The sequence below is a fragment of the Stegostoma tigrinum genome, chromosome 4 (assembly GCF_030684315.1).
Source record: "Stegostoma tigrinum isolate sSteTig4 chromosome 4, sSteTig4.hap1, whole genome shotgun sequence".
Lineage (NCBI taxonomy): Eukaryota > Metazoa > Chordata > Chondrichthyes > Orectolobiformes > Stegostomatidae > Stegostoma > Stegostoma tigrinum.
In genome coordinates this window covers 97,021,549-97,043,438 of record NC_081357.1, presented here as the reverse complement: position 1 = coordinate 97,043,438, position 21,890 = coordinate 97,021,549, and the positions used below count along the sequence as shown (strand labels likewise).

General features: G+C 38.0%; 1 protein-coding gene across 4 annotated transcripts in view; it reads left to right on the top strand.

Moving 5' to 3' along the window:
- Positions 1-21,890, top strand: part of ero1b (endoplasmic reticulum oxidoreductase 1 beta) — a 79,566-nt gene that overhangs the window by 19,296 nt on the left and 38,380 nt on the right. For 3 of the 4 annotated variants that reach the window (XM_059645553.1, XM_048530694.1, XM_048530697.2), the window contains exons 2-9: positions 5,115-5,234; positions 10,344-10,427; positions 11,278-11,319; positions 11,554-11,636; positions 14,467-14,540; positions 17,931-18,051; positions 19,361-19,407; positions 21,194-21,205. In XM_059645553.1, the coding sequence (XP_059501536.1) occupies positions 5,115-5,234; positions 10,344-10,427; positions 11,278-11,319; positions 11,554-11,636; positions 14,467-14,540; positions 17,931-18,051; positions 19,361-19,407; positions 21,194-21,205 (583 nt within the window). The remainder of the gene's footprint in view (positions 1-5,114; positions 5,235-10,343; positions 10,428-11,277; positions 11,320-11,553; positions 11,637-14,466; positions 14,541-17,930; positions 18,052-19,360; positions 19,408-21,193; positions 21,206-21,890) is intronic. The other variant, XM_048530696.2, reaches the window with a different exon arrangement.

Sequence of the window (21,890 nt, the reverse complement as noted above, 5' to 3'; positions counted from 1 at the left end):
CACACAATTAATAAACCAGGATGATTTTCAGTCCTGTGTGGATGTGTCAAGAATTGGTGTATATCTTGTGCATAACCTTAGCCTAGCTAAGAAGGTTTTGTCGCTTGTAGGTGGTTGTAGGGATTCATTTGAAATATTTTTAATGAAAATTCGGATTGTTCATTTAGTCATAATGACGATCTTAAATTGAATGCGTTTTAATTATTGATGTAAGGCATGGGAATCGCTCAAGCATTGGTGCCAATTCGTACTAGTCCATCCGCCGAAAACGCACGGAGCACGTACAGATCGGCATATTAAATAGTGTGTATTAATACTATAGAAAGTGATCAAGAACAACTTTATGCAAGCGCCTCATAATAATAAATTCATGTATAGCAGAAACGTGTTGCGAAGCCGATATACTGGTGTTAAAGTTGTTGCTCTGGATTAAGGTCTGTAATGTATGTTGAAAAATGTCTACTTTCAGCATAGATAAACCACAATTTTTTAAAAAATGCTCTGTCCGATTTTCAATCTGAAGTCCTTTCTATTACAGTGCAGAAAATACGGCTCAATAATAAGGGTTTAACCCCGAATTCTGTAAGCTTGATGTAAGATAAATGTTACGTTCGTAGTTACTTTTAACAAACCCAATCACTTGGAACGGTAGTTTCCAGCCTAACGTTTAAATCTTTGACTTTCTTTCCAGTGGTACATCGTAAACTGCTTTTTCCCCTTTTTTACCCCAGTTGTTACAAGCTGTTTAAGCCCCTCACTTTGGAAGTGCATTTTTCAACCTTTCCATCTTTATTTAAAAAACCCTTCTTAAATGTTGCTAATAATCAAGTTTGTGTAACCCTTTCCACTATTTTAGAATTTGACTTGCTAGTTATTTTATTTATAGAACTCTGAGCTTAAAGAACCCTTTTTTTCCTCTGTTAAAGACACAAATTATATATTGGTGATTGCTGCTTTTATTTTTCTGTGCTCATTCCTTGCAGCTCCCCAACAAAGATAGTAATGTCCTAGCTCAGTAATTACCCCGGCTGGGTTCAATTTAATGTGACAAAGTCAGACTCACCTGAGACTTTCTGGTGACGATGTTTTCACCTCGTTCATGCCTTGTATCTTGGTGTATATTACACATGGATAATAAGTTGCTTATTAGTAAGTTACATTTTCACCCGGTGAATGGGATCTAAGTTATTGTTTAGGTTACGCTCAGATGTCCCAAGGCACTGCTGTATGTCTGTTCCATCACTGGTGCAACTGACTAACTGCTATTTGTAAGTGACTGTCAAAAACAATAGGTAGTAGTAGGGAAGTGCTCTTGGTTATGTACACCAGGGGTTGAAATAATTCCCAAGGCCTTCTCCTACAAACTGTTTTTGTTTACTGTATCCTGCCATGTAGCACACTATTGGGACACGCACTGCAGTCACCACCTGGTAACTTGAGCACGATTGCCAGATAATAAACTTACCCTGCGGAGTCTTATCCTGGTGTGTAGTGAAGTGGCTGCTTTTGCCATTACTGAAGTTTTAAAAGATAGAATAACATAAGTGTTATTTCAGCAATCTTAAAGAATACGACACTTTTTAGACATCAGTTTCCATAAAGCAGAACTGATGTATTGCCCACAAATGTACAATATTGTAGGGGCTGGAAACCTTGAAATAAAAACAAGAAAATGCTGGAAATAGTCAGTGATTTTGTAGTGTTTATAGAGAAAGAAACTAGTTCTGATGAAAGATAAAAGCAAAGTACTGCAATTGCTCGAGATCTGAAATAAAAACAGAAAATACTGGAGGAACCATCTGTGGAGAGAGAAACCGAGTCCAGTGAATTCTGTTTGAAATGGAGTGTAGACAGAAACACTAGCTCTGTTTTTTTTTCCATCACCACAGATGCTGCCAGACCTGTTGAGGTGCTCTGGTGCTTTCTGTTTTTGCTTACTTCTGGTAAAAGGCTATCAAATTAAAACACCAAGGTTTGATTGGACTCCCATTGCCAATTCTGACATGACCACCTAGAGCCGTAACGTTTCTTCCTATCTTCAAGGACACTACTGTTTCGAGATAATCCTGTAAAGTGTGACTGCTATTGCTATCATTCTCTAAATATGGACAGTTGTATCAGCTTTTGTGTCAAGCATTTAAAACTGTCCAATAGCTGTCCCTTCAGATGTTGGGTACCTATTGCACTCATCTCTCCCACTCATGCTATCCTCCTTTCTACTCTAAGACACAAATATGATTCTCTTATGTGGAAGTGGCAGTTCATGTGTTTGTTTTCCATATGGTAAACTTGAAATACTTGCTCTAATTCTGGTTATAATGCATAACAAATTAACATTCACCAAGTTTGAATGAGAGCATTTCTTCATTTGTTGCTTGAGTATTCACTTTCTTGCTTCAACAAAGTTTTTTTTTTGTTTTCCATTTTGAAACCTTTTTCCAGCAAAACACCTAATTTCCTGATTTGGATCATGTAACATCAGCTTTAATCCACTTAAAATATGTGGATAGTAATCATTATATTATATCATTGTTTTACAAACTTGTCTTAAAGTTGTTTTAAACAATAAAAGGTAATTAAATTATACATGATGGATTCCTTCAGAATATTCTTTTAAAATTTCATGTATTGTGCAGTTTCAGATATTATATGCACAGAAACTGAGTAACTGTAAAATGGTCTTGGGCACGTTCCTTTTTTAAATATTTTTAAAACATGTCTACTTTAAAATTACTTTTTCATTCAATCTTTTAAAATAGTGACCAAAAGCTATGAGTACTTTATATATAATTGTTTTTAAATATTACATTTATACTATATGTCAATCCATAGCCTTTTGACAAATGGCCCTATTAGAAATCTTCAAATGACTGAGTAAAAGCCAAACTGATACTGAGACTTTCCAGTTTAAACTACTGCACGTGTATTATAATACTGACTAATTTGAACATGCATTCAATCTTGTGGTCACATCCACAAAACTCAGCTGATGACTGACTTACTGTATCACCTCTTTTTAAAGAAAAGCGGTCACTATCAAATTATTAAATGCTAGGTTATTGTTTCTCCCTCTACGTAATACATGATCTGTAGAGTACTCACAGTATTTTTGTTAATGCTTGTAGCAAATCTCCAGGTTGTTTTAAATATTTTAATTTAGTCTCCCTCAGCCATCTAAATGTGAAGGTATAGTGAATTTTCAGAATGTGTTATCAATCTAATCGTTTTTAGCTCTGGTGGGTGGTGACTGCACCTATTGCCTTTGGTGAGGCAAAATACATCCTGCAGGTTGGCACCCAATCTTGTGCAATGTTCCTGATTGAAATCTGACCAAGAATCCATGACTAAAGCATAACTTTCAGACTTTTGAATGCCAACCTCTTCGAGATAAGCACTATTCCATTTGTCCTTCTTAATTTCTTTTCATGTCTTTACCTCTGGATCATCAACAGTTCTGAGGGATAAAGATTTGCTGCACATATTCAGTGCACATTAACAGCAAAATGAAGGATAGAGTTGGTTGATTTTAAGGATCTTACTGATAGCGACTAATGGTGGGAGAGAGAAGAGGGTTCTTTCTATGATAATAAAATGTGAGGCTGGATGAACACAGCAGGCCAAGCAGCATCTCAGGAGCACAAAAGCTGACGTTTCGGGCCTATCCAGCCTCACATTAAAGTGCTCCTGAGATGCTGCTTGGCCTGCTGTGTTCATCCAGCCTCACATTTTATTATCTTGGAATCTCCAGCATCTGCAGTTCCCATTATCTCTGGTTCTTTCTATGGTTTGTTCTTGGAGAAAAATTTGTTACCCATGTCATGTCTATTTGGCCGGAGGGATAGATGGTAGGCCCTGGTTCTATCCTCATGTTCCTTGGGAAGGAGTCAAAGAAGAGGAGCTCATCTAAACATATGTCATCTTTAGCGCAGAACGAGCAGTTTGAGTGCCTGAACAAGGTATTCTATGAAGACACATTTTGAAATGCTCAATATCACTCCCCAAGTGATGATCCAAGTGACGAGTAGTTCTAAGTTGCTTAGCACTGTAAGAGATTACCAGTAAACTTGCCATGTTGAGTAAAGTAGTGGTGATTTGGTCATTAACTTGCTAGACAAATATTTGGTATATAACAAATTCTGTTACATTACCACCCTCGCAGTTATACATTTCTAATGTGGTAATGGTAGAAAGGAACAGTTTTCTTGGGGATAGGATGACCAAGAAAATTCAAGGGTTTGGAAGCTTGATATGCTCAACCCAGTTGTCCTCATATTTCTGTACTTTTAGAATGGGATTGTGCACATTTTATCCCTTTCCAGTGTGTGTGGAAACTCTGTCAAAATTGAAAATTTAAGTTAAAGGTGAAAAATAGACCTCTCTTTGTTTGACTAGCAAGAGATTTTCATTTGCCTTGTCAAAAATTAGTTTTGCAATCATCAACTGTTTAATTAACCTGAAATAGTTCAAAGTTCAGGATCTGTCTTGGATAAAAGGTTTGATTTTTGAGAGCAGGCAAAGCTGCTGTTTAGTGTTTGTCGCTAAAGGTTGTTGCTTTTATAAATGACAGAAATTTTCCAGTTTAGTTCATAAAATGGGACAAATCGAGTGACACATCATCTAAATTTCTTTTGTATTTTTGTTACTTTACCACCCTTTCACACAATCAAGATTTTCTGCTTTTGATACATTTTAAAAATTATTTTTGTAATTTATCTAATTTCAGAATCAGATGAGCCATTGCTGAAAAGTAGTTTTGGAGTTTTGAGAAGATTTGTAGCACAGGTTGAGGTTCTGGATGTGAGTTTGCTCACTGAGCTGGAAGGTTCGTTTTCAGATGTTTCGTTACCTAGAATGGTGACGAAACGTCTGAAAACGAACCTTACAGCTCAGCAAGCAAACTCACATCCAGTAGTTTTGGAATTTCCCGAAAGGACTATTCGTATTTAGTATTTAATATAGGTATGTGATAAGATCTGTTTGGAGATACTGGTCAACCTGTCATGTCTCCAACATGTTCATTGTTAGTAATACACCAAGCAAGCAATTACCTGCAAATCTTTAATAAACTTATATCTTCATTTTATATGTTTGAATTGAAATCTAATGTTTTGCAGCTGACGGGTGTCTTGGATGACTGCTTCTGTGATATAGAAAGCATTGATGATTTCAACAGCTACAAGATCTTCCCTAAACTACAGCAATTGCTAGAAAGGGATTACTTCAGATATTATAAAGTAAGATCTCTAACTTGCTCTAACTTGCTAAAAACTAAGTCGATCCAGTTTTTATTTTTTACATATGAGTTCTTTATATTTTTTAAGTAATAAATGATTAATGGTGGCAGAGCTCTTGTTTAGTTCTGATCCAAGGCAAATATATTTTACTTTGAGCTGTGGAGAAACCGCTTTAGTAGGGCTCAAAGTAAGGCCTAGTCCAAGGGTGGGATTGTGTGGTCAGGTTGTGCCCAGCGTAAAGGGGACAATCTGGCTTGGATTTTGCAGGCTGGTGTGGTGGAACGGGTGCTGATTGGGAAATGAAGGGAATCAATTTGAGTCACCCAGAATTTTAAACTTCACAAGCATTTCTCATGAAGTTGAATGCAGCAGGTCTTTCTCATGGTGCTCCTATATAACCCCTTTGTGCTATTACAATGAATGACCTGAGTTACGCTATATGGGTGGAAATGTGAAATAAGAAGGGGATGATCACCTTTGTTGGGATTCTATTATATCCCCTGTTTCCAACCCCCTCCCAAAAAAAGGAGGAATGCAGGAAATGGAGAAGCAAATATGTAAGGAGATCTCCAATACCAGTATGAAGAGCAGGGTTGTAATGGTGGGGGATTTTAACTTTCGAAACGTAGACTAGGACTGTCATTGTGTTAAGGGCTTGGATGAGGAGGAATTTAAGTGTATATAAGAAAACCTCCTTGCAAATAGTGAGAAATAAGGCAGGGCAAGTGACTGAGATGTTGGTTGGGGAGCACTTTGGGGCAAGTGATTGTAATTCTATTAGTTTTAAAATGGAAAAAGATCGACCTGATGGAAAATTTAAAAATCTAAATTGAAGTAAGGTCAATTTTTGATGGTATTAGACAGAAACTTTCAAAAGTTGATTGGGGGAGCTATTTGCAGATCAAAAATAGTTGGGAAATTGGAGGTGTTTTAAAACTGATATAACAAGAGTCTGGAGATGGTATGTTCCTGTTAGTGTAAAGGACAAGGTTGGTAGGTGTAGGGAATGCTGGATAACTGGAGAAAGGGTCTCTGGTCAGGAAAAAGGAGACATAATTCCAGATATCAACAGCCAAGATTGTGTGAATCCCTAGAAGAGTGTGGTGGTGGTGGTGGTGGCGGCAGCAGAAGACGACAAGAGGGAACAAAAGGGGACATGAGAAAGAATTCAGAGAGATTCCACAAGCATATTAAGGGGCGGGGGAGAAGAAGCATCTAAGGAGAGAATAGGGCCCCCTTAAAGATCAACATGGGACCACAGGAAATGTGTGAGATACTAAATGAGTATGTCATGATCTTTTTCATTGTAAATGTGGAAGTTAGGGAAATAAATTGTCTTGAAGGAAGTTCATATTACAGCAGATGTGGTGCTGGAAATCCTAAAATACATAAAGATAGATAAATGCCCGGGACCTGATGTGTTTTGCCAGAACTTTGTGGGAAGCAAAGGAAGAGATTGCTGGGCACCTTGCTGAAATAGTTGTATCAGCAATGGCCATGGGTGAGATGTCGGAAGACTGGAGGTTATCTAATGTGATGCCATTATTTGCAAAAGGCTATAAGGAGAAACCAGGGAATTATAGATTAGTGAGTTTTATGTCAGTGGTGGGCTGGTAGTTGGAGGGGATTCTGAGGGACAGGATTTACATGCATTTGGAAAGTAAAGGATTGATTAAGGATCGTACACATAGCTTTGTGTCTGGCACGTTATGTCTTACTAACTTGAGTTTTTTGAAAAGGTTACAAATTTATATAGATAATTTGGATGTGAATAAAAGTTGGTAATTTTGCAGATGGCGCCAAAATAAGTGGTGTAGTGGACAGTGAAGATTATCTCAGGGTACAACAGGATCCTGATCAGATGTGCCAATGGGCCAAAGAATGGCAGATGGAATTTAATTTTAGATACATGGTAAGGTGTTGCGTTTTGGTAAGACAAACCAGGGCAGGACTTATGTAGTTAATGGTAGGGCCCTGGGGTGTGATTCCAAACAAAGACCTTGGGGTGCAGGGTGCATAGTTCCTCAAAGGTTGATGAAAAGGCTTTTGGCATGCTTGCCTTCTATGGTCAGAGTTTTGTGTACAGGAGTTGGGATGTCATATTCCAGCTCTCTAGGACATTGATGAGGCCACTTTTGTAATACTGGGCACAATTCTGGTCTCTGTTCCTAAAGAAGAATGTTGTTAAACTTCAGAGGGTGCAGAAAGGATTTTCAAGCATATTGCCAGGACTGAGGGTTTGAATTATGGAGACAGGCTGAATAGGCTGGGGTATCTTTTCTGTGGAATGCTGAAGGGTGACCAAATGGAGGTTTATAAAATCATGTTAGGCATGGATAGGTTGAAAAGCCAATGTCTTTTTCCTAGACTGGAGGAAGTCTAAAACTAGAGGGCATAGGATTAAGGTGAGAGGGGAAAGATATTATAACCACCCAAGAGATTTTTTTTTTCAGGCTGAGGGTGGTGCTTGTATGGATCAGGTGGTGTGTGTATGGATTGGGTTGCCAGAGGAAATGTTGGAGGTGGGTATGTTGACAAAATATAAAAGGCGTCTGGATGGGTATATGAATAGGAAGGGTTTTGAGGGATATAGGTCAAATGCTGCAAACTGGACTAGGTCAGATTGGAATGTCTGGTCAGTGTGGATGAGTTGGACCAAAGGGTCTAGTTCCGTGTGTATGAATCTATGACTGCCTTCCCATTGGAGCTTCTGGACCAGTGAGGATTTTATTGTTGTATTGAGACTTTGGTAATCTTTGTAAGGTTTGAAGCAATACTACATTGATTCTGCTGCAAGATATCATGTTGTGGTATCAGGTATGATAGTGTGTGGATATAAAAAATTACCTTTATTCTGTAAATAATATTTTATTATAGAATTTGAAATTTGAACTAGTGGGTTTTGGTCTGTGTTTTAGGGAGCTTAATGATTACCTTGTAAGTATTTCTTGCCATTTTTCTTAAAACATCCATTAGAGAGGGACTTCCTAGAGTGCTAATGGAGATTTATTTGATTTGATGAGCATTTTATAAGCAGAGTGAACATTGTATAGTATTAGGCTGCTTTCTGTTAGAAAGATCAGGATTTTTTTTTGGTTTGAAGGAAATCTTTAGTTGTAGTTGGTAGAAGTCATGGTTGAAGTTAATGTAACAGCACTGTGCTAGAGGAAGTTCATTCAGGAAAATTTTTAAAATAGTTGACTTCAGCGTAAAGTTTTTGTTTAACGGTCCAGATTAGAAGTGTTTGGTTGGAACCTGGGATGGTTATTGAGGCTGAGAAAGTCTGAGCTCAGTTGTGTAAATACCCTAGAAAGAGGCTTTCAAACATTCAAGACTGGAAGTTGAAAAACAATTAAGGTGAACTTATAGAGGTGATTAAGAGAATTCTCCCAATTTTGAGTAGTGTCAAGGTCTATGGTGGGATAGATGAAATAATGCATTTTTATGATATATTTATAATTATTTCAAATTGTGTAATATGTAAATAGCCTCTGTTATCAACAGCTGCTTTGGGTGGAGAGTTCTATGTGCACACCATGTTCAACCCTCCTCAATCCTTCGACCTGTTACGTTAAATCTCTGAAGGAAGTTGTAGCATGGTTGAATTTCCACTAGACTAGTAACCTAGAGAGCTAGGCAAATGGATTCAAATCCCACTGTGAGGGTGGTGAAATTTAGTTTTAGTTCTTAAATTTGGAATTAAGAAAACTTGATTAATTGTGACCATCAAACCACTGGCTTTTACAATAATCAACAGTTTGGTGCAAACATGCACTTTTAGGGAAGGAAAGTCTGCCATCATCACTTGGTGTGGTCTGCATGTGGCATCAGATGCACATCAATGTTCTTGATCCTGAAATGAAAAGCCACAGGGTTGTGTCTCACTGCCATGCAAACTGTTGAAAGGAATGCAACCAGACAGATCATTTTAAATTAACTAAGGTATCAGAAATGATTGTATTCCACATCGCTGTGTCTTGTGCCAAAAATTGGAAGATCTCTGCACAATCTAGTCAAGCAATAGCCATTGTCATTCTCCCGGAATCATAGCTGACAGATATGTCTCAGACAAGGCACTCCCAAGCCTGGGGATGGTCCTGTTCCACAGACAGATAAGATCTGCCAGAGGTTGTGACACTCTGCTAAACAGTTAGGGTGGCTGGTATGTGGGGTGTTGCTGTGGGACTGCTCAACATTGATTCTGGACAGCATGAAGTCTCATGGCATCAAGTCAAATATGGACAAGGAAAGCTCCTGTTGATTACCTCCTGCCATCTCCCCTTAGCCATAGTCTTCGTCCACATCTAATACTTGGAACTCTGTGTGATGGTGGCAGTGATGTGGAATGTATTCTGGATGGGGGACTTTATTGGCAGTCATCAAGAGTGCCTTGGTGGTGCGCTGCTGACTGAGTCCTAAGAACATAGCTGCAACACTGGCTCAGCAGCAGGTGTTGAGGGGATGAACAATATGGAAAAATGTGTATGACCTTGTTCTTAACAAACTGTTTGTTACAGCCGGATTGTCATAACATATAACGCCTTCAGCATTTACTGTCTCCACATCTTAATGATTTTTATCGTCACATAGATCTAGGAAGATATAGTGAGGGATGCGCAGTGGCAACAGTGTGTTCCATTTACAAGTTGCTGTTCAAGACCTTAACTGGGTTTCTTCAACAGCAAAACTTCCAAAACCAAACCAAAATCCACCTAGAAGGGCAAAAGCAGCAAATGGGGCACCATGACCTGCAAGTTCCCCTCCAAGCTGTACATTGCCCTGACTGTGAACAATGCTGCTGTTCCTTTTCTGTAACTGGTTCAAAACCCTGGAGCTGAGGGGGTGTTGGCCTGGATTTCCTTATGCTCATATCTGTGGAATGGAACTTGAGCCCACGAACAGGTGCAAGCATTAGTCACTGAGCTAAGCTGATCAATCAGGTTAAATCAGTACTTTGAAATGGTCTTTACATCTATGGTGGTTTTTTAAAGGCCTATCTAATTAAACTCATACCTCTGTTTCCCTGTGGTCTTATAAATTTTCTAATGTGCAGTATATTTAAGTATAATGTGCTCATCTTAAATTACAATGAACATTTCATTTCAATAGGTTAATTTGAAGAGACCTTGTCCCTTCTGGTTAGATGATGGGCATTGCTCGATTAAGGACTGCCATGTCAAGCCTTGTTCGGAGGTAAAGTGTCTGGAGTTTTTTCCACAGAAGTTGATTTGAGGAGATATTAATATTTTGTATTAAATAGAAATTGATTCAGTCAATGGAACATTTGAGTTGCAAATCTTGTAATATTTGTGTTCTATCAGCTTTCAAAGTTTAGCAGTAGGAGTAGGCACTTAAGGCCTTCAAGCTAATTCTTCCAATCAATGAAACTTGCCTTTACACCTGAACATAGAAACACTTAATGAATGTTACATGACTGACCCTTTCTTAGAGATTCTTAATCTGATTATCATCTGTTACCTGTAGTCTGGAATCCCAGGAAATATGGGAGCAAGAGATTTGAAATAGCAATGTAGTCGGATAGCATATTAATGAAACAGAGCGTCCAAATTGAGCAGGGGTCAGGGGAGCAAAAAGTAAAGGGACCTGAAGGGGCTGACGGGCAGACCGTGGTGAACATGTTAGCTGAAGAGGTATTTGTAGCAGAACAGGTGGCAGATGTCCCTGGAATAAATCTTCGAGCAAATTGAAATGAACAATGTGTTTAAATATTATCATCTCAGTCTTTAAGTAAAGGAAAAGTAATATTGTCCTGCAGTTTTAAAAGCTGACTTTAAAACTTTTTTTTTTACTAATGCCCCATTCTTTAATTCCTTCTATTAGAACAAGCACTTTCCACATTTGTTATTGCCAAATATTCTGTTTTGTGGTGTGCTTGCTCTATTTGTTCATGTGTTTTAATCAATTTTTCACAAAGTTGAAGATTCTATTTCAGTTATTTATAGGACGTCTCTGAGAGAATGTCTTGTGTTGCTGATTTCAGTTTGAGCAGTTATCCATTGTATCTCATTGTTTTCATTTTTAGAGTGAGATTCCAATTGGGATTAAAGCAGCTAATTTCAACAAAGTAAGTCAATAGCTGAAAATATTTTCTGTAAGTACATTTGAATTATATTGTTGCTCAACCAAGTGTTGAGAGAACTGGTTAGCATGTACTTTTCCTGATGTAAAATGAAAATATGCACAGAATAAACTGATTCCACTAATATGTTTGCCATTTTTGCTGTTAATATGGTCAATTTAGGTTTACCTTCAGGTGCGTGGTTTAACTTTACTGGTTTGTTTTTTGGTTTTGTATTAGTTTTCTGTGGAAACAAATACAGATGAAGATTTGCAAGACTGTGAGGAAGCAAATAAGCTTGGTGCTGTGAACAGCACATTGAGGTGACACGCATTAAGGGATTTCAGTCTTTTGCATTTTTATTTGTTTTTACAACATTAACTCTGGTTATGGTTCTTCTAGAGTTCAGTTATTTGTATCTCTGTACTCCTATTGCTTACATTTTAGGAATTCTCTACATGTGGTAAACATTAGGAAAATTTGGTTATGATTTAGGAACATATGTAGCCCACCATTTCTGACAAATGTGCACTATGATTCTGCATGTTAGGATGTTAATAGTTTCTGCTGTTTGGCTTTTGTTTACTTTGGAATTCCTCACTTTAGTCCCTCATTTATTTACCTTTTCTTAAAAAAATAAGTAATGCATTTTCTATGCACTTGGAGAGGCAAGGAATAATTAGGGATAGTCAGCTTAGTTTTGTGCAAGGGAAATCTCAAACTTGATTTGAGTTTTTTTTGAAGAAGTAGCTGAGAAGATTAAGGTGGACATTGTTTACTCGGACCTTTTGATAAGGCTCTGCATGGTAGACTAATTAAAGTTTGATCACACAGGATTCAGGTTGAGCTTGTCAGTTGAATACAAAATACTGCTTAATGACAGGAGACAGTATTCGTGAAAAGTTTTTTTTAAAACTGGAAACTTGTGACTAGCGGTGATCCACAGGGATTGGTGCTTTGTTTGCCATTTATATAAATGATTTAGATGAGAAAGCATGGTTAGTAGGTTTGTGGATGACACCTAAGATTGGTGGTTTAGTGGATACTGAAGAAGGTTATCTCGGATTACAAAGAAATCTTAATCAATTGAGTCAATGGGCTGAAGAGTGGCAGATGGAGTTTACTTTGGATAAGTGCGAGGTATTGCATTGTGGTAAAACAAACAAAAGCAAGAATTATACAATTTAAAAGTAGGGCCTTGGGTGGTGGTATAGGGCAGAGAGACATTAGGTTCTTTTGAGGTTTTGCATCACATAGGGTGGTTGAGAAGGTGTTTAGCATGCTTGCCTTCATTACTCAGACCTTTGAGTAAAGAAGTTGGGATGTCATGTTTAGGATGTACAAGATGTTGGTGAGGCCAGTTCTGGACTACCTTGTATAGTTTTCAGTCTCCCTGTTATAGGAGCTGTTATGTGGCTGGGAATGGACGGTTTGAATTTTAAAGAGGCTGAACAGGCTAGGACTTTGTTCACTGGAGGCATAGGAGAGGTGACCTTCTATAGAAGTTTTTAAAATGATGAAGGGTATAAATAAGGTGAATAGCAGGTGCCCTTTCCATGTGGTAGGGGATTCAAGATGAGGGGGCATATTTTTAAGGTGAGGGGAGGAAAATTTAAAAATGACATGGTAGCAATTTTTTAGTGGTTCTTGTGTGCAATGAACTTCCAGAAAAAGTGGTGGATTTGAGTACAGTTGCAGTGTTCAAAAGGCATTTAGATAAGTACATGACGAAATGTTTGATGGGATATTGGCCAAGCGCAAGCAGGTGGAACTAATTTCATTTGGGATCTTGGTTGGCGTGGTCTGGTTGGACTGTAGGGTCTGTTTCTATGCTGTATGATGATTTTTTTTTCCAGTGAATGGAAGGCAAAATGCTACCAAAGAAACAAATCACGCTGAACTCAAAATTAGCTTCTGGTTCTGAACTAGTTGTACTGTTACTATACTTTACTGCTGAGTGATTCAAAAGGAGTTGTCCTGCAACTTTTACTTGCAGTTCCACATTGGAATGTCAGAAATGTGAATCTCACTTCAGCACAGATGAGGCGGCAGAAATCAAGATGGTTTTATGGCTATTTAATACTGCAAAAAAACCACTGATCTTCAAGATTTTAAATCTTGAATATATTTTTGGTTCAAGGAAAGGTTTTCCTTGAAACAGCATTTCTTGCACATCATTGGAGGAGAGCCTGGGGGGAAAACGTGCAGTTTTTTACTGTTGGTCCCCACTTTTAGTATTGGTAAAAAACATTTAGATGATTTTGAATTCCTGCAATGCAGATCGGTGCATTCAGGAAAGTGTTGTTTCTGCAGAATGTATTTGCGCTTAAAAGCTTCTTTGCATTTTGGTCTCCTTTTTTTCCCTTGCATTCTCTGTGCATGCTCGCCTCTTCCCCATTTTCGAATGAGATTTTTTTTTTACCGTTGCCACTTTTTAATCTTCTCCTATCTCATTCCCACTTTCCCTTCTACTCCCTCTGTGTCTGCTTCTCCCAGTCCTATATTTAAGCAAACAGAAGGAAGTGAAGTTGCCATAGACCTACTGGGACATAGGGCTGCTTTTTCATTAGAGAAATGATTGGTGATTTAACCAGAGGGAAACTATACTGAGGGGAGAATTTGAGAATTGTTGGTGTTACTCTGCATTATAAACCATCTGCACTAACTGGCCCCCATTTAAAGGGACTGTGTACTGATAAATAAATATAAAGGAACAGGAAAATTATTAAACATTGACTTCAGAATTTTTGTTTAGCCTTTGCTGAATCTACAGTCCTGTGTTACTGTCTCTGTGCTATCTCTTTTATCAATGTGATTAAAATGTTTTCCGCAAGATGCACACTTTCTGCCTACAAATATACTTCAAGTTTTTTATTTGTTTACTTCTTCAACAATATTCTTCTAATTTTTGTAATGGCTGTCATTAAATAGCTGCATGTTTGGCCATTTTTAGCTAGTCCTGTGGAGTGAGCTTCTTAAGATTGTAAGGTAGCAACACTTGAAAGAAGTACTTTCTGAACAAAAAAAACGTGCATTCATCAAATTCTGCAACATCAGAAACAAACTGTGTAAATAAATCATAGATTTATAATGTATTACTTGGTTGGTAATGCCTGTATTCCTAAATCAAATCATTTTTCTTTCATCCTTTAGTAACCAAACAAAAGAAGCTTTTATTGACTGGGCAAGATATGATGATGCACAAGACCACTTTTGTGAACTTGATGGTAAGGACCTTATGAAAGTCTGATACAACATTTTTATGTCTAAGGGTCCTAGGATATTTTGACATAAGCCATTTAATGATTAAATTAGGTTTAAACAAAGCACTATATGGGCTCAATAATAATCAGTGGGTTTTAAAAAAAACTTCCCTTATTGGTTCTTACAATTTGTTAGACTCCAGACAATAACAGTCACCAGTGGCATTAGTAGCATGGAATGGTTTCAGTGTAGATACTTGCATTTGTAATTTCAATTCTAAATATGCGTATATCTATGTGAAAAAGCATTATATAAAAGTAAAGACATGAAGTATGGCTCTAAATTGGAATCTGAATTTCCTTAATGTAGTTCGGTTGTTATTCCTTACCTTTTCAGTTCACTTTGTCTAAAGATTACACAAACACCCTTCAGTCTTTCAGCTGACCTTATTGAGAATCAAGCAGTTATTTTTGTGTGCATACGTTGAGTGTTTTTTCCTTTTTAGACAGATCCCATGTTAGCTCCCATAGGGTTATACATTTGCGAGGGAGATGCCTTGGGAGTCCACCACATTTTGACTCCGGACTTAGGAAATCTCATCCCATTAGGTTAATGGGCAAGGGAGTGTCATGCTAATTACTACCCATTATCAGCTGATGAATCATAACTTCTCAATGTTCAGCACCACTTGGATGAAGCATTCAAGATAACTAGAGCACAGAATGTATCCTGCTACGGTGTTTTATCAGCCAGAGTGCTTTGTTGCACCAGTGCTGAATGCACTGTCTGATCCTTAAGGATTTAGTTGCTAAACTGGGTCTGCAACAGAAGTTGAAGGGTATAAACCTACTAGACCTTGCCCTCAGCAATGTGCCTGTCAGTTACACCCGTTTTATGATATTAGTCAGCCTGAGCACCATTGTCCTGCCTTCATACTGAGAATATCTCCATTTAGTGGAGTGACACTACCATGCTAGGTTGATTAGATATAAAGCACATCTAGTAGCTCAGAACCAGACGTAGATGAGTCACTGTGGAACATCAGATTTAATATCTCACTCTGCTATTTTCATCCCAACCAAAAAATCAACCTGATTAAGTGAGGAATACAGGAGAGTATGCCAGAAGCATAAGTAGGCTGCAGTCATTCAAGAAAGCAGATTTCCTTCATCCTTTGACATGGCCAAAAAGTGCATGCCCAGCAAGTGAAACCCATAGAGATACTAAGTGAATGATCCATATCTTCCTGAAATCCCCATCATCACAGATGCCCATCTTCAGCCAATTTGATTCAGTCTACGGGATATCAAGTAACATTTGAAGGTGCTGTATAGATCAAAGCTATGATCCCTGACAATGTTGGGGCAGTAGCACTGAAGTTGTGCTGTAGCCATACTGTTAGCCAATTGTTGCATTAACAACACTGGTATCTACCTGGTAATATGGAAAATTATTGAATTATGCCCCTCCCAATAGAAAATAAGACATCCTATCTGACCAATTGGTGCACAGACGATTCTTGAGTCAATAATTGATTATCAGCATAATGAAAGGTGTTATTGACAGTACTAATAATAATATCAATTACCTGTTAATTGACATGCTTTTGAGTGAATTGTGGAAAATAGATGCTGTAGTAAAACTGAACTTGGTGGGAATAGGATGGAAGATCTCTGGTTGCAGTCACACTCGGCATAAAGGTAGTGGTGGCTGTAGGTCAGTCATCTCAGGACATCACTGCAAAAGTGTCTCAGGGTAGTCTTCTTAACCAAACCATCTTCAGCTGCTTCATCAATGCTTTTCCTGCATAAGATCAGGAGTAAATGTTTGCTGTTGGTTGGGCAATATTTAGTAGCGTTTGCAATTCCTCAGATGCTGAAGCAGTCCATGTCCAAATGCAGCAAGATCTAGACAATATTTAGAGTCGGGCTAATTAGTGACATTAGATAATAATTTAATGGTAATGCTTCTCCAACAGGAGAAAATTTAACCAGTGCCCCTTGATGTTCACTGGTATTGCTATCACTGAATCCTCCATTCCCAACATTCTAAATGGAACAATTCTTCTCTCTTCTCCCCAGTGTCTGTCCACAATCTACAAGGTACAAGATCAGGAAGGTGTTCGAATGCTCCCCACTTGCCTGGATGGGTGCAATTCCAATGATACTGTAGAAACTCAACACCTTCAAGTGTTGTGCTTGATTGACACCCCATCTAACACCTTAAAACTTCATTCCCATCATCACTGAAGCATGTTGGCAGTAGTGTGCACCATCTGTAAGATGCACTGCAACAATTCATAAATGCTCTTGACAGCATCTTCTGAACTCTCAACCTTTACCACCTAGAAGGATAACAGCAGCAGTATAATGGGAGCATCAGAACCTGAAAATTCCTTTCAAGCTGCACATAATCCTGATTTTGAGCCTTTCCTTCATTGTTGATAGATCAAACATTTGGCACTCACTTTCTAACCACCTGTGGGTGTCCTCTCCCAAGAACTACAGTTCGAGTTTCTCCAAGGCATGTACAACATTGAATGCTGACTGAATTAGTGATTTTCATGTCCTGTGATGAAACCAGTGGCTTTGAGTTATTGGGGAATGAGTTACTTGTTACGGTATGTGCTGTTTCTCGTCTGAACTGGCACACAGTCAGTTGGTCCACTGAGTTTCTTGTCATTGGTAATGTCCCAAGATGACGGGAGACTCAGTTATGTTAATGTCATTAAATGGCATAGGTAGCAGCCAGACTTTCTTGTTGTTTAGGGTCATTTGTCTGGCATTACCTCTTTCATTAACCCAGTCTCTCATTGTGCAAGGTTTGCAGACATGAACTACCTTATTATTTGAACACTGATTCTCTGTGAACTGTGTAGTGAGGTCAAGCAAAAAAAAACCTTAGCAGAATCAATATCTGTAAAGACAAAAGATGGATTTTGATGTTTACGTTGTGTTCCTTTCACATGAATAGACCTTCTTGAAGATGAAAAGGCAACTGTAGTATAGTTGGAAATGACCTAACGTGTTTCTAAGCTACCGTTTTAAATTCCACTTATGCATGTGCAGCTTACTTGCCCCTTCTTACTGCTCAACCTCCCCTCATTTTTTTTTTGGTGCTTCTAAATGTTCTTTTCTGTTTTCTACTTTTTCCCACTTGTATTTGATAAGCAGTTTTCACATTAAGTATATTTAAGCTCCTTGTCACCATTGACATTTCTGTTTGATTTGCTTCCCATTTTCTCTCTTGTCAAACTTAGCAAGTTTACTTGAGAACTTTAAAGGCAAACCTCCCCCATTCAGTACCAAAATTAAAATGCTGTCATTCATAGATGCGGATTCACCTGATGTTTTTGCATGCAAATAAGCTAAAGGCTATTGCCTGAAAATGATGGATAACATCTCTCTCTGCAGATGAATTATCGCCTGACGCTGAATATGTGGATCTCCTCCTGAATCCGGAACGTTACACTGGATACAGGGGACCATCAGCTTGGAGGGTGTGGAACAGCATCTATGAAGAGAACTGCTTCAAGTACGTATGAGATATGGCTTTCGACTGTATATGTTAATGTTGATAGCCACATTTTGTCGTCTTGTGTTGACTGAGTGTTCTTATTTCTTTCATTCTTCTGTGTGTGATAGGCATGTGGTTTGTCCAATCCAAGTTTAGTGAAGTCTCTGTGCATCATTGTTTCTCAGTATGTCCATGACTTCTCACATATCACACAACGTACATTCCATTTCTCCCTTCTGACCTGCCATCCCATCGTGCTTAAAAACTGTTTATAAAGAATAAGTATAAATTTGCTATCTTTATCAGTGAAAGAGAGAAATCAAGTTTAGAGACTTAAACACAAACCAAGTACCCAACTTTTGCTTTAAAGATCAGAAATACAAGTTTTTAAACAAAACTTACTTACTAGCTTTCTGTGCCCTGGTGATGTCTCAGTGCTGCCACTCTGGTCATATTTGTTTATTATTTCTTGCCATAAACATTAATTGAAGCACATCTTTCCTCCTCTGGTTCAAATATCCACTTTTGACCCTAGTTCCCAGTTATTCTGGCTCAATCTCATTCTGCAATTTACCCCCATTCTGTGTGTTTGGCTTATTCTGACCCAAAAAGAAACCCAGAGTGCTGCTCTTTCTTTCAACAGATTTGATTGTTGGTGTTTTTAACTTGATGATCATCATGCCTCCGGCAAAGACCAAGAATCAAACGCTGTACCCTTTCTTATCGCCTCTGCCAGAATGGAATGAACTTGTTCTATCAATATCATTCTGTATTGCAAATCAGTCATCCAATCAAATTTGCTGAACAGTTCCATTCTTGAAAAAAGTCCAGTAAAATTCTCGCACCAACATTCCATTGTTGAATGTCTCCTGTCTGGCCTTGAATCTCACTTTCCATAAACTGGTATGATTTTTGTTCTTATCTGCCCAAACTCTTCACCCATCATGCTTTAGTTATTGGTGTATTTTATTGTAAATCCAATTCTGTAATCTAGACAGGATGTTGCTGCCTGTCATATTAATGACGGCGACGTAAATGTGCAGTAAGCACTCTTCTTCTGTTGCATATCAGTAAATACAGCCTTATTGTGCATTTTGAAGGAAGAATGTTGGTTAGGTCATTCATCTGTTTTATCTCTTGCTTCCAATCTTACGTTCACATCCACTTCAATCGGCAAAAATGGAGTATAGTTTAGATTAAAGCAAAATGTAACCTGAGATGGTAGCTGCCGTTATTGAAGTATGCCTGCCACTCAACTTTTACCAAAACACTGCAGAATTGTTGAAACCCACTTTTATAAGGACTTAAGTTTGTGTGTCTTCTGCAGGCCTCGATCTGTATATCGTCCTCTGAATCCACTGGCACCTAGTAGAGGTGAGTTAATGTGCCAAATCTGTTCTGATTTATTATAACATGCTCACCAGTGACTTTGTTTCAGGCAGATCAGAAGTTGTTTTAACCCATTTCTTAGCAAAGCTGTATCTTTTGCTTATCTCTCGTTGCCCTGAGAAATTGATTGTGATACTTTTTTAGGCACACCAGGTGACCTATTAGAAAATCAAAGGGTGATACTCTCCATTTCTGGTCTGTTTGACTTTCGTAAATGAAATGTGCAGGTAGCTCAGTGGTTAACATTGCTGCTTTGCAGCACCATGGACCCGGGTTCAGTTCCATGCTCGGGCGAAAGTCTGTGTGGAGTTTGCACATTCTCCCCGTGCCTGCATGGGTTTCCTCACCCAGTCCAAAGATGTGCAAATTAGGTGGATTGGCTATGCCAAATTGCCCTATAAGGCCCAGGGATGTGTAGGTTCAGGGTGCTAGCTATAGGAAATTTAGAATAGGAAGATGGGTCTGGGTGGGATGCTCCTTGGAGGGTTAGTGTGCACATGTTGGGCAAAATGGCCTGTTTCCACACTAGGGATTCCAAAGTTTTCTAATCCCTAATCCTGAATGTTCTCAGTACTAGGATATCATTGTGGGTAAATTACTTCAGGCTTCTTAAGAAATTTCTCACAATCAGGTACTGAAACCGTGATTTTAAACTTTATTGCAGTAGCAAACAAAGTAAGAGCTCTGAAGTAAGCAAGTTAAGCCTCACAACCCAACTTGGCTATTACCCAATTTAATGGTGAATTTAGCTATGATTCCAACCAACAAGTTTCGATATTTGTGCACTGTTATTCCCTGGAATTCTGCTGCTGAAGATTCTTGGAGTTAAATTCTTGTACAATTTTCTGTCTTTCAAGTTTATGGTATGATATTGATGATCATTTAGATTCTTTTATCCAAAATATTGCAAGTCTGAGGCTTCCCTTCTTATCAGAAGTAGCTTCCTTGTTTCTTATTACACTTGGCATTGACAGTTATTAAAGTTCTGAAGTTTACACTATCATAGTATTTTGAGAAAAGGCCATGTATATTTTGAGATGAGACAGAGATAAAATGGAAAACTCCAGGTTTTTGATGATTTAGGAATGCAATTTGCTGTTGCCCCACTATTTTAAAATGCCTGCCTAAGTTCAGCTCACAAGTGGCACCTTTAAGTATTTTACCGAATTATTTTTGTAACTCATTCCTTTTGGGATATAAGAAAAGGCGAAGGTGGTAACCGTGATTAAAATTGGTTTTGCTTTTAAAATTAAGGAGGCATAAAATGAGAAAATAACCCAGTGCACTAGTATAATGCACCACAGTTATCTGTATCAAAATATTTCACATATACTAGATTGCTTCTAAGTACACTGAATAATTAGCAGAACGTGGCAGTTATTTTTCTTGCAGCAGGATTCTACAAATGGTAGTGAGATGAATGATCAACTAACTTACTTTCTGTCAGTTCAAGGGAAGAATGTTGGCCAGAACACTGTGTAAACTCTGTGTTCCTTTAAGTAGTGACATAGAAATTTTATTTCACCTTAAATCTGGGATCAGTTTAATGGCTCCTGCAGTATTATACTACATATTCAGTACTGCACTGAAAGGCCAGCCTAGATTGTAGCCTTGGGCTACAGTGAGACTGAAATCTTTGTTCAGAGGTAACCAACTAAGCCAGTCAAACACCATATCTATATAAAATTAAAAGTATTAGTTAGTGTATCTATAGTAAATATCTGTTGACATGATTTTTAAATTTAAATATTCTCATTTTCTGTTTTCTCAGGAAATGACGATGGTAAGTGGAGATGAAATGAATGCAAATGTGTATGAACTAATTTAGTAATGCAACTTCAGTTTAGCTTGTGTAAAACACTTTTTATTTCTTACAGAGACAAATACTTCTTTAGGAGTGGATCTAATTTTCTTCCTTTACTTTTTTCTTATTAGAACTAACTTTTCAAAGTGCAAAGTGAGGCAAGTTTCACTTGGAATGGGTGGAAATCGTAGTTTTTAAATATGCTTGCAGTTTAGTTCTTAATTGATTCTGATCAGAGATAAAAGTTGCCATTAACTTGAGTTTTAAAAAAAATTCAGCACTCAGGAAATTTATTTAATTGGTTACCTTTTTATTTATATTTATTGTCTTGGACAAACAGCTCTGCAAAGTTGATTAAACAAGTATGTCACTTTGGCAACCTTGATGGCTTTTAAAGGAAAGGTATAAATATGTCTTACAGGGTTACCCTGGCTTGGATAAGTACAACAGCTAGTGTTGCAAAAAGCTGTACAAAGGAAAATAACTACTAGTTTGATGGATGAAATATGTTTAGCTAGCTAATCTCAGCTGGGATGGCATTCGTGATATTACTACTGACCTCCTTGTCATCTCGTCTCTCATTCTGGGTTTGGAAAGTTAGGGTTCTATTTGTTGGTTTCAGTGTCTTTTTTTGGAAGATGTCTATATATTTACATTTTTAAGA